Source organism: Rhododendron vialii, chromosome 2a (assembly GCF_030253575.1).
Source record: "Rhododendron vialii isolate Sample 1 chromosome 2a, ASM3025357v1".
NCBI lineage: Eukaryota > Viridiplantae > Streptophyta > Magnoliopsida > Ericales > Ericaceae > Rhododendron > Rhododendron vialii.
In genome coordinates, this window is record NC_080558.1 from 15,313,224 (window position 1) to 15,326,567 (window position 13,344).

A 13,344-nucleotide genomic window follows, 5' to 3' on the forward strand; every position below is an offset into this window, starting at 1 on the left:
GTGAATCTTTTCCCATTGACTTGTTCCTTATGGATGTTTATGTCAACTTCCCAAATCAGTTTTTCTCTCTTTTTTTTTTTTTTAAGTTTATCAAAATTCAGGAAATTGCTAAATAATGCTTGTTTATATATATTGAGCCCAAGCAGCTAAGAGCCAAATTCATTTCGAGCAATTTGGAGTATTTGATTAGAAATAACCCAATAGACACGTTGTTTGTTTGTTTTTTTCCCCTAACTTAGATTGTCATAGAGCCTATTGTGCAATTAAATCTGAGCCTATTGCATTTGTTGAAGTGTCGCAATATCTGAATGTAAAGTATGAACCCACTTGTTTTATTAATTAAAATTAAGGACAATCAGTGCAGAATTAAAAATCCTTAGGAGTAACTTGAAAGAAATTTGCCATGGATTTAGATAATATTTGTATGACGGTGACTACCAAATAAAATATAAAATGAAATGCGCGCATCTGTCTATTTAGAGATTTTACATTTTTAGGGTGACCTCCTACAGTTTATGCTTTATGAAAAAAAATAAAAAAGGAAAGAAAGAGAAAGGGAGATGGTAACTATTAAAGAATTAACAAACATTTAGGGCTTTGGGGAAATTTTTGTCAGCCGAATATGAGCATCACATTCGAAAAAATGTCTTCAGTCATATGTGAGGAGTTTCAATTGTGCAGTGAGATCGAGGTCGATTGTAATCACATGATATTATTCATAGTGTTTGATTCCTTCCCTGAGGTTCATGAGCTCTAGGCGTTGGGCAGGGTTCTAGCTAGTAGTGTGGGCTGTGGAGTTGTCATAAATTTTTCTGAATTCAACTTTTGTTGTTTTTGTGTTATTTGTTATCTGCTTAGAATTTCATGGAGCCTATCAGGGGTAGTTAGATTCTTTTTTTTTTCTTTCTCAATCGATAAAAGAGATCATTTAATTTACATCAGATATGAAGTATAGAGTACAAATCCAGGACATTACATCAATTATGAGAGTCCACAAGACAATCAAGCCCAATAACTCAACTAATAAAAGAAAAAAGCCTATTTATAGGGTAGAAACAAAGAAAGAAGCTCTCTAAGGGAAGAACACCCACATACAGGTGCTGAGACTCGAACTCCTTACCTTCTAGTAATATGCAAGTGGGTAGTTAGATCTAAGCCAATTGCATTTCCGTGAAGAGTGTCAGCATCTAAATGTGAAGTGTGAACCCACTGGCTTGTTAATTAGGGAGACAATTAGGCCACGTTTCTACTAAAAATTTTGCACTACAACTTATTGTATTTTGTGACGTTTTTCATACTAAATGAAATTTCTTTGTCAAAAGTTAAGTTGTTTCCACTAAATTAAAACATCCAACACTTTTTCTTCTACTAACCCAACACATTTTCTACAACTTATAATTTACTGACAAATACTTGATGTTTATGGGCTACGTACAAGAAATAGTAGTTTGTAACTTAACGCTTAGCAGCAACGCATGCACAGTTTTTTTGTTGATAGGAAAAATTTATTAAAACGGGGAGAGGTAAAAGGGGAATTCAACAAAAAGTTGGACAGTATATCACATGAGTCGAAGACCAGCCCCAAAGGTCTAAAACGGAGCCTAAAAATAAAACAGTCAAGTACACCCATTACCCAAATAAACAACAAAGCCCAAATAAATAAACAGACCCAAAAGGACCTGCCCGACAGACTTAACCCCACAAAACCCTAACCCGCTTCATAACCGCCGACGCACGAAACACCGTAGGCATCACCACTCGGATCAGCACCACCACCTAATCGCCTCGCCGTTAAGCAGATCCGGTCACTCCCAGATATAGATGACCGGCGGCAGGAAGCAAATCAACAGACCCACCAAGGTAATGCAAACAGCATGCGACAATAGAGAGGAAGCAAAGATAGGGCAGTGGGAGAGCAAGGAAATTCTGCCTATCACCACCTCTCCACGAACCCCAGGATCACGATCGAGAACAATAGTTGGAACCATCATCGCCAAGTCGACCCGCGCTATAACACGAAAGGGCTATAGCGAGGATTTAGTTTCTTCACAAAAGCACCTGATTTCCTCGCAAAATGTATTAGCGAGAAAAAATTTTGTCGCCAATTTTCCTCGCTAAAACACTGTCGCAAATAGTATTAGTGAGGAAAATAAATTCCTCGCCTAATTTGACGTGTTGCGAGGAATTTTTTCCTCGCTAAATGCTTAAATTCCTCGCTAAATGTTTTCCTCGCAAATACCATTTGTCGTCAAATAGGCTACGAATTTATCAATAGGCGAGGAAATTTTTTCCTCGCTAAACAAAAAGAATCCCAAAATAGAAGTTCTCTCCATGCTTTTTGAAGCTGTTGGTACTCGAACCTTGGACCTCTCCCATAAGACACGAAGCAACTACCAACCAAGCTACATTGTACTTTCTGTGAAATAGGTGAAACTTTATTTATATATTATCTCTTTCACCACTCCAAATTAATTTTTTCAACATTAATTTTGGCCTTTCTACTTTTTGTAGTTTTATAGGGTCTGAACTTTATTTGAACAAGTTAATTTTTTGCTAGCACAACAATTTTATCTAACAACTTTTGAAGAACTAATAATATGTGTTATTATTCTCATTTTTTTATGGGATAATCCTAACTTTTATGGAATGAGATTAATTTTGTCGTCATAAGCTTGAGATATATTTCAACGAAAAGTTCCCCGAAAAGAGCAACTAATGGTTGAGATTCAGTTTGATGTGTGGGACCCTATATATCAAAGTGAATCTCAACCACTAATTGTTATTTTCAGGGTAATTTTTTTTGTACTTAGTACTAATATTTTAATATCAGATTATGAATAACAAGAAGCATCACCCTCATTTTCTAATTTTAAAAGTGAGTTTGACCTTCTTTTTTGCCAAATACAAAGGGTATTATAGACTTGTAATTTTTTTCATCATCACTATAATAATATGAACAAAATTTGTAAATATTCATATAAGATCATCCTAAAAGCACTAAAGAGCATACTTTTTTAATTTTTTAATCTTTAATAAATTTTTTAAAATTTTAAATTGCCCCTCTCTCTCTCTCTCTCTCTCTCTCTCTCTCTCTCTCTCTCTCACACACACACACACACAATATGTATATGTATAAATAAAATTATCCATGATACTTACAAAATTGCATTTGAAATTAATACTTAACATATTTATCTGGTTATAAAGGAATGCCATTACAATCACCTAAGTTGGCTTAAATAAAAATCAACAAACTATTTATAGGGGAAAAAAAATTACAGCATGAATGCACGATACATATGAAGTAGTGTATTTTTTGTGAAATAGTGCATTTTTATGTAGATGTTCTGAAAATATAATTGTGATGATCCAACTTTGAGATATTTTAAATACAACATCAGTAACTTAAGATATTTTTAACTTTATCTTCTGTTGAGTTTTTCACTATTATGAAAAAAATCATTGATACCTACACTTCAAGATATCTTTCATTGCTAATTAGAATAAGAAAAGTTACAAATAAGTGGTTTCTTCACCAATTCAATGCGATTGGTGATGAAAACTATTTGTTCCCTTTTAACACTTTTTTATTTTAATAAATTTCATAATGGTATAGTTTATTATGTCATACCGTCGTGATATTACAAAATACATAGGAACATAATTAATAATAACTTATATATAAAAAAAATGAATCCTAAAAAAGGTGACGAAATATTTTCTCATCGAAAAGTTACATTTGGCGAGGAAAATAAATTTTCCTCGCCAAATGTAACCTTTTTGCGAGGAAAACTATTGTCCTCGCTAAAAAAGGCTTTTTGGCGAGGAAATTTGTTTCCTCGCTAGAAAAGGCGACGAAATTGAATTTCCTCCCAAATAATATACTTTTAGCAAGGAAATTCATTTTTCTCGCCATATTTCCTCGCTATAGCCCATTCGTGTTGTAGTACCCATCGTCCGGGCTGCACCTCTGAAAAGATCGCCGGCCGAAAATTGCACACAAAACGACCAGAAAATACAAATCATTGGGGTCGCATACCCTTCACGACCATGCCTCAAAACTGCCGCTAACCACTGCAAAACAAAACCTTTTTGACTATCAGATTTTGGAAAAACCTGCAGCAAACAAAACGTTAGAAAAAACAAAGCTACAACGACATCCCACCTCCGCCCACACCCTCCACAGCAACCGAGCCACCTGACGCCACAGCCCCCCAAACAAACGGAACACCTCCCTGTACCACAGCCGGCAACCACCAACAATTAGAGAAACTCCGGCAGCGAGCACTGAAGCGAACCTGAGAAGAGGAGTACACTCAGAGGTTATGGAGAGGGGGAGGAGAGAAGGAAAAAAGAGGTAGTGATGGTGACTTGCTCGTGGTTAATGAATTATCCTTTTAGCTTTTAATTAGGAGAAGTTTTCGAAAATTAAGTGTTGAAAAAATATAGAAGTATGAATCAAAGTTGAAATTTTTTCACAAATGGCAAAAAAAAAAAAAAAACTATCCACTTAATTTAAGACAAATAGGCTCTAAAATAATACAAATACAAACAAACAACGAGCCTAGCAGGTTTGCCTCAATATAAACAAGAAATAGCAGATTCCTGAATTTTAATTAACTTCAAAAGGAAAAAAAAAAACTGATTTGGGAAGTACTTAACGTGAACACACATAAGAAACAAAGCAAGATATTCACTTTTCCTAAATCTTTTCCCGGAAGAAAGAACATATCTCAAGGAGAGGATAGAGAAATAGCGGCGCAAAATTGACCTCTCACCCACCCCATTTCTCTTCAAATCCAAAGCTACTCGGTAAGCCAAAAGAAAAAAAAAAAAAAAAAAAACAGAAGAAATGGCAGAGGGTGCTGTGTTCCAACTTCTATCCAACTTCGCACCCTATCTCCGAGAAGAGTTGAATTTGTTGAGCGGAGTACGGGAAGACATCGAATACATAAGAGCCGAATTCGAGCGCATGACACATTTCCTTAGAGTTACTGATGCAATAGAAGATAGAGACCTGAAAATCAAAGTATGGGTGAAGCAAGTTCGAGAAGCTGCATATGACACTGCAGATGCTCTTGATATGTACATGCTTTGCCTCAGACATCATCATAGCACCAAATTCTGCCAGTTTGTTCGTAAGGTTTCGTTCTTTATTATGACTTTAAAAGCTCGCCACCAAATTGCTCCCGAAGTAAAAGGAATCAAGTCCAAAATCATCAATATTTCTGAGGGATATCAACGATATAGTGACATATATGGCAAAATAGAGCAAGGCTCAAGCTCTACTCATTCTGACACCGCATGGTATGATTGTCGTGGCAATGCCCTTCTACCATAGTTTTAAATATCGGCCGATACGGTACGTATCGGCCGGTTCGTACCGGAATTTTCGACTCCCGGTTCGGATATAGGCCGATATATCGGTGAGATTGAAATTCACAGGCGTATCGGCCGGTTCCCGATACGTATCGGTCTGTAACCGATTTTGGACCGGTACGGCCGATACAGCCGTTACGGCCGGTACGTATCGGTTCTGAAAAAAAAAAAAAAAACAGAAAAAATCAAAAAACAGAGCTAAAAAAAAAAATAGAAAAAATCAAAAAACAAAGCTCCTTCCACACATATGTATATATTTGCTTCCACGTCATTCATGTACGTATCGGTATCTCCACGTCATTCATTCTGGCATTGAAGTTGTATTAGCAAAATTATGTTTGACTTAAAAGCTATGAGCTTGAAACTAGTTGTGGCTAGCGATTATGTAATGTAAAACCTCTATGGTGTGTTTATTTTAATGTCTTCATCTTATTTTTGCTATTTATGTCAATTATATCGAAACTTATAATGTTGCATTTTTCTCATATTTGTAAAATCTTATTGACTTGCGAGTTTTGATAAATTATCGGATATTTCACATGAAGAGAATGGGCTATTACATGTCTTAAACTAATTAAAATGTGATAATTTAAGCCAATGTTTGGGGCAACAGTATATTTTTCAAGTTTTATACATGTTGCTGATAATTTTTAAAAATTCACGACCGCGACACCCGATTCTCGCGACGTATCACCGATATGTCCCGATACCGATATACCGCGACCGATACCGCGACGGCGACCGATACCGCGATTTAAAACTATGCCTTCTACTCCAAGATGCTGACCTTGTGGGCATTGACAGGCCCAAATCACTCTTAATTAACTGGCTAGTTGATGAGGATCCTCGACTCAAGGTACTTTTTGTAGCCGGAATGGGCGGATTGGGCAAAACCACCCTTACAAAAAAGGTCTACAACGACGCAACAGTGAAGAGGCACTTCGAGAACCATGCTTGGATCACTGTTTCTGAATCATTCAAGGTCGCAGAGCTTTTAAAAGACTTGATTCGAGTTCTCTTTGAAGACGTCATACAACCACTCCCACAAGGAGTGAACAGTATGGATGCAAACAGCTTGAAAGGAATAATTAATGCCTTTTTGCAGGAAAAGAGGTATGTGCTTGTTTTGAATGACGTATGGGGTATTCATGCATGGCAAGTTTTAAGAATCGTACTTCCTGAATGTAATTGCGGCAGTCGAGTAATTCTGACGACAAGAAATGTAGATTTAGCATCTTTTGCTAGCGAAGAATATCATGGCATGGTGTATAATCTCGAGCCCCTTCCTCCCAAAGAGTCACGGGCCTTGTTTTGCTCAAAGACATTCAAGGAGAATTATTGTCCTTCATATTTGGAAGATGTTTCAAGAGCCATCTTGCAAAAATGCGAGGGTTTATCACTTGCAATAGTGGCAATTAGTGGTCTGTTATCAACAAAAGAGAAGAGTGTGGATGAGTGGGAAAGGATTTACCGTGGCCTTGGTGCGGAACTAGAAGGAAATGACAAACTCATGAGCATGACTAAGATATTGTCCCTCAGTTACTTTGATTTGTCTTACCATCTTAAGTTATTTTTTCTATACTTGAGTATTTTTCCCGAAGATTGTCTCATTGATCACTAGAGACTAATTCGGTTATGGGTGGCGGAAGGATTTATAGAACTGAAAGAAGGAATGACAAGAGAAGAAGTTGCTGAGGGCTACCTCAATGAGCTAATGAATAGAAGTTTAGTTCAAGTGACACACGTCGGGAGAGATGGAAGGTTTAGAGCTTATGGGATCCATGACCTTTGGCGTGAAATGATAATTGCGAAGTCGAGAGAGCAAAGCATTGTCACAATAGCAAGTGAAAGAGGCAGAGCATGGCCTGAGAAATTGCGACGCCTCGCGATTCACCATAATTTGGAAAATATTCAGGAAAGTATTTGTTTCACTCACCTTCGTTCTTTACTCGTATTCAGTGCACTAGATTTTAGTGTCCGTTTTGTCAAAGGTTGCATTCTTAGGCGAGGGTGTAAGGCTACTAACGGTGTTAGACTTGAGCGGATCAAAATTGGAAACATTCCCGCATGAAGTTGTGAACTTCCTTAATCTTACTTATCTAAGTTTGAGGAAGACCAATGTAAAACTGATCCCGAAAGCGATCGGAAATCTCAAGAAGCTGGAAACATTGGATTTGAAACATACGAATGCCACCGAGTTGCCTGATGAGATCTTGAATCTCAAACATCTTCGCCATCTTTTGTTATATCGCTACAACAACACCCCGTGTTATTTTCCTTTTCACAATATTATTGGCTTCAAAGCCCCTACGGGAATAGGTAGTTTGTTGTACTTGCAAAAACTATGTTGTATTGAAGCAAACCAAGGGAATAATAGCGGCATTGTGCTAAGAGAGGTGGGGAAGCTAACTCAACTAAGGAGATTGCTCATTTTAAGGCTACAAAAGGAATATGGGATGGCACTTTGTTCATCCCTTGAGAAGCTAAACAACCTTCTCTCGTTGTCCGTTATGGCAATAGAGGAAGATGAGATCATTGATTTAGATTCTTTGTCTTTGCCGCCTCGACTTCTTCGAACACTCTATCTAAGAGGACGTTTGGAGAAGATATCACACTGGATATCATCTCTTCACAACCTGAAAAGTGTAATCTTAAGGAGTAGTAAGTTAAAAGATGTTGATCCACTGCAATCCCTTCAAGATTTGCCCAATTTGCTTCACCTTGGACTTAATAGTACTGCATATGAAGGAGATGGATTATTTTTCAAGGCTGGTGGTTTTCAAAAGCTTAAAGACTTGTGGTTAGTTAGCTTAGTAGGATTGAAATGGGTGAGAGTGGAGTCTAGCTCGATGCCTCTTCTTGAAAAGCTACATCTTCGAGACTGTAAATTGATGATGGAGTTGCCCTCAAGTGTCAAACTTTTGGCCAACCTGCAATTTCTTGACTTGACTGATATGTCTGAAACATTAATTTCGAGGTTAAATAGAGACTTACAAGGTGGGGACTATTGGAAAATTGCACACGTTCCTAAGGTTTTGATTGGGGACTCCAAATAATGGACTGGTGGTTTTCTATGATACGGAAAAACGAGGCGTAAGAGGATCTTCGAGATTGGGTTATCCCCGCTAATGATGTTCGCTTTTTCCCTCATTTTTTTGGCGTTTGTGAGAGCTTGAAAACCAGTTTGTGTAATCATGTTGTGAACAAGATATTTCTTTTGCGTACTTTTTTGTCTTGAATTAATTGCTTTATCGAGAATTTCATATTTGATGTATTCAGCTCGACATAATTTAGAACTTCAAAGCATGCCTTTGTTTTATCAGTTTGCAACAATCTTCTTGGTTTAGATTAGGTGAAGTTCAACACATTTCTAGAGGAACCTAATTTCCCTCGGTGCTGATTACAAATATTTGATATGTTAATTTCCTTAATTATTTTTTTCAATTTTTACCTATGAAGAAAGAATTTACTTTTTTGCCTAAACCCTTTTTTTTCAATAATTTTTACTATTCGTAACTGAAGATGAAATCAACTTCGAAGGATAAGAAATCGAAATTGAAAAAGAAATGGCAATGATCTGAAACGAAGAAAAAGAAAGGAAGGAAAAAGGTAGAAGTTACTATGCTCAAAATCGGATAGATCTGGGATCACGTACTTCATTGATTCCTTTGTTGGCTGGGCAAGGCCTGAACAAGAAATAGACCTCTTGTTGGTTCGTCCCTCCTTCCTTTGTAACCGGTATAGCTTTTTGTTTAGTTTTTCGTCGTAAAATTTGGGGTTCATCATTCAACGAGATGAATCAAAAAAATATAAAAATGTGGACCATCATTTAAAAAAGTTCATATAATACGATACTTTAGATAAAAAAAGAAAGACAACTGCTTCGTACTTTTTTGTCTTTACTGAATTTTTTTTGCTTGGTCATAATTTTTACTTTTAAACTCTTCTCGTCTAGAGAATTATTATTTTAAAAAATATAACGCAAATCTAACAAAAAAATCAGAAAAGACGAACAAAACACACCAAGTGAAAAAGACAAAAAGTTAAGAAAAATGGTTAATAAAGTGTAATTAAGACTTGTTTTTAGGACACTCAGGCCATTATCACTTCCAAGTACCGTAACACCCCAGTTCATCTCCATAAAAAATTTAACCCTTCTCGCTCCCATCACTTCAGTTTACACTTTACACCACAAAATAATTGTTCTCGTCTTCAGCTTTACAAGAAGAGGAGAGATTATTCCCTGTCCCAAGGTATTGCTCCTCCCTGCAGCAGAACTCAGTGGGTGGGTGGAGTAATTTCTCAGAGCTCCCTACTAAAATTCAAATTTTAGTAGGGCAGAGCAATTAAACTATTAAATTAAACTGGGATTAGTAACAGTCAAATGCCAGTCAGATGCTAACGAGCAAACCCTTTTTACCTACGAATCATGAGAAAAAGGCATTCATCTCTGTGGTGATTATCGACCGCTCTCCAACAAGGCATGGTGCCTAGTTGGAGTATGAGATTTGAACCTCAACTTAGTTTAGGTCCTTGGCTGGAAAGACCATTTTAGCAAGGATGAAAGCTGGGAACTCCACACAGCTAAATCCTGTACCTCAAAGGCTCAAATGCTCCAAGAGTTCTCTCATTTGGATTCTAAATCAATCACCTTCTAGGCAAAAGATGGCAAACAGAAAGATGCTGCGTGAATCCTGACGGGAAAGAAAATAGATAAGAGAGAAAATGGACCTAGCTTGTCATACTACATATCAGAAAATACTGATCAGGACCCAGACTTTGTATATTCTCTGCACTTGTGGGAGTTGTACATATCAACTTGTGAACCATTGATATTTCCTTCTTTTGTCATCTTCAAAGTATCTAAGAGAAACAACACTCCTTTTTTTTTCATTTCTCACCTAAGCAGCCGAAGGGGCTGTTAGAGTATATACGATCCAAATAATTATCTTCTCTTCGTTTCCCAATATAATGCTGGTTGAATTAGTCATAGAAACAGATCAGGCATGTGAAATTTTGTATTCAATTATCTTAAGAAAAACTTCCCTAACAATATGGTTAAACAGCGCGAATATTCCAAATAACTGAATATGTTTGGTGAAACTTCCCTAACAATATGGTTAGCAGTGCTGTTGTGTACTTTGACTACCTTCACACACTTGTTTCTCACGACGAGGAATCTACGTACGTATATAGTGTATTCTGTTGACTGGGCAACAAGTTTTGTGCGTGGGTATAGTTGTCAGATTTTGTAGCCAAGTTTGTGAGAAATCATTGCATCTTCTGTATTACCAACAGATTATATTCAATGCTACATGCAGGTAGGGCTGCAAACGAACCGAGCCGCTCGCGAGCGACTCGCAGCTCGGCTCGGTAGTGGCTGGTTCAAGCTCGGCTCGGAAGTTAAACAAACAAGCTCGAGCCGATTTTTTCAGCTCATTTTGTAAACGAGCCGAGCTCGAGCTAGAATAAGCTCGGCTCAAGTCGGCTCGCAAGCAGGTATATATATACTTAAGTTTAGGATTTTTATTCTTATTTCATAATTTGTTCTTTCCGTTTTCACTTTCCAATCAACCAAGGGAGGCAAGAGCACACGCATACCAATACACTCCCGCTCCAAAGGAAAATAAAAGATATATATCTTCACAATCAAAATATTTTTGGTTCTATTAGGTCTATGAGAGGATATATATACATTTTTCGTTGGTCCGTTGAGACTCGTGAACAAGTTCGAGCTCGAGTCAAACCAAGGTCCGCTCAGCTTGAGCTCGACTCGTTAAGTTTTCACTGAGCTCGAGCTCGTGTTCGTTAAAAACTTAATAAACAAGCTTGAACATTGTAAAGCTCGGCTCGGTTCGGCTCGTTTGCAGCCCCACATGCAGGTTACTCTTTGTGCTTGTTTCTATTGGTATAACATTGGAAAAGTACCCACAATGGTCCTCCTAATTTCATCCAAGTCTCATTTTCGTCTTCCAAGTATATATCAATTACAACACTTTTGACCATCAAGTTTGGTTTTCTTACCGAATTAGTCCAATTGATAATCCCTCCGTCCCTAAATAAGTGTCCGGCGCGCAAAATTAGGCCTTACAAAATATGCATGTTTTTCATTAAAAAATTTAATTTTTTTTCACAATCTAGTAATAGAACTCATTACTATCTATGATTTGTGAAAAAAAATTGATTTTTTTAACAAAACAAATGCATCTTTTTTAAGGCCTAGATTTGCGCATTGGACACTTATTTAGGGACGGAGGGAGTAACTTCTATTAGCCAAACTAGACGGAAAAAATCAAATTGGTGGCACTTTGGACGTTGCAATTTGTACCAAGTTAGTCCAATTGATGATGTTTGCCCTCAATTTGATTTTTTCCATTCAGTTTGACTGATAGACGTTATCAATTGGACCAACTTAGTACGAAAACCAAACTTGAAGGTCAAAAGAGTTTCAATTGATACTTGAAGGATGAAAATGAGACTCAGATCAAACTAGAAGGACCATTTCTATAAATTTTCCTAAAAATGTCGTGTTGTAATTTTGTATTTTGGGCTTTAGTGTTAGTTTATGTATGTGGGCCATGTATGTTTCTATGTGGGTTATGTTATGTTATATTTCCTTGTATTTAGTTGGGCTCTTAGAAGTAAAGTGCTAGTGTTGGCCCAAGTCCAATTTGGTGGCTATATAAACTTTGTAAGAAAACTCTAGAAGTGAATGTGAAGAAAATATCAGTGCTTCCCCTGATTCCCCTGTTTCTATTGTTCTTCCCCGACCAACGTTACGGCATCCAATTTCTTTGTTTAGCTGCTAATTTGTCCACTAATCAACAAAGGGTTCTAGGTTAATCTAAGCCAACACAATCGGTTTTATCTACAGCCCTCTTATGGGTGAGGTGAGATTTTTCTTCTTTGGTAATTCGGAATATCTTAAATTAAAAGAACAGAACAGAGTCAAAGCATAACAACTTCAAAACAGAATTAAAACAGCAAAAACAACGTTCTAAGGCCTCCCACACCTAGACTCTAAGCAATGACAAACTCGCTCACTGAGGAAGGCACTTGTTCCGTCACGACTAAAATCTTTCACTTGTTCCGCTCCCTGACGCGAGGAATTTTCATGCTCCAAGTATGTCAGCTAAAATAAAAAGGTACGTCTTTAATGTGGATACTGTTTTGACAGGAGACACGAATGGATGTGCAGGGAGAGGTAGTATGTTTTCATTGAGGGAATTAGGAAACTAAAATAGTTGTTCAATCCGTTGATTACGAACTTCGAACTTGGAATTGTAAAACGAGAGAGCATGGAATATTATTGATTTACAAAAACTAATCTAAGCGTGTCCTTAAGAGAAACAGCTAAATTCTTAGCTCCATGCCTTCCTTAAGAAAACAGGGTGTCCTGAAGAAATTAAATAGAAATGTTCAAGTATGTGGAAATGTTTTGATGCAATAATTCATCAGATGAAAGATTCTTTCGAAGCTATACGTTTGGTGTACCCTATCAATCCTTTTAAACATTCATTTCCTTTTCATAGACACTTACATGAGAATGTTCCATGTACCCTATCAATCCTGTTTACTACTAGATAAATTCTATCGGGATCAGCTGGAAAACCCTCCTTTTCCACTCCACCAATCAAGGCTCGCCAACTCAGCAAATTCCTTCTTTCCTGTCCCATGGACTAAACCACACCCAACCTACCATGAAACTAGCTTACGAAAACCAAATCCTAAAGAAATTGAAACCTAATCCAAACACAATCGATCGAATTGTCAAGAACCAATTAATGGTGGGTTGTTAATTCATTAAACTTAAGCCAAATTTTTTTTACAAAATCTGATCTCAAAAACAAGTCAAAACGAATGTTTACAGATACATACATTTGTGTGTGTGCATATATAATTCCTTGTGGATCCAGTTGTGTATATGTGTGTGTAGGTCAAAAGTTTCCAGATGTGAGAAGGTGG

At 37.1% G+C, this 13,344-nt stretch overlaps 2 protein-coding genes across 2 annotated transcripts; both read left to right on the forward strand.

Moving 5' to 3' along the window:
- The first annotated feature begins 4,852 nt into the window (after nt 1-4,852).
- LOC131317205 (disease resistance protein RPM1-like) lies at nt 4,853-7,000 on the forward strand. The gene is made up of 3 exons (XM_058346776.1): nt 4,853-5,307; nt 6,184-6,492; nt 6,577-7,000. Exons 1-3 carry the CDS (start codon nt 4,853-4,855, stop codon nt 6,998-7,000), a joined length of 1,188 nt encoding a protein of 395 aa, XP_058202759.1.
- Nucleotides 7,001-7,051: 51 nt separating this feature from the next.
- On the forward strand, nt 7,052-8,435 carry LOC131317206 (disease resistance protein RPM1-like). Its single transcript, XM_058346777.1, has 2 exons — nt 7,052-7,298; nt 7,384-8,435. Exons 1-2 carry the CDS (start codon nt 7,052-7,054, stop codon nt 8,433-8,435), a joined length of 1,299 nt encoding a protein of 432 aa, XP_058202760.1.
- Nucleotides 8,436-13,344: the final 4,909 nt, after the last annotated feature.

Excerpts from the sequence above, each read along its gene's own strand:
- LOC131317205 (XM_058346776.1), top strand. The coding sequence starts at position 4,853 with ATGGCAGAGGGTGCTGTGTTCCAACTTCTATCCAACTTCGCACCCTAT. Across the intron at positions 5,308-6,183 it reads ACTCATTCTGACACCGCATG|GCCCAAATCACTCTTAATTA; the intron begins GTATGATTGTCG and ends GGGCATTGACAG. Across the intron at positions 6,493-6,576 it reads GCCTTTTTGCAGGAAAAGAG|TCGAGTAATTCTGACGACAA; the intron begins GTATGTGCTTGT and ends TAATTGCGGCAG.
- LOC131317206 (XM_058346777.1), top strand. The coding sequence starts at position 7,052 with ATGACAAGAGAAGAAGTTGCTGAGGGCTACCTCAATGAGCTAATGAAT. Across the intron at positions 7,299-7,383 it reads TTTGGAAAATATTCAGGAAA|GCGAGGGTGTAAGGCTACTA; the intron begins GTATTTGTTTCA and ends TTGCATTCTTAG.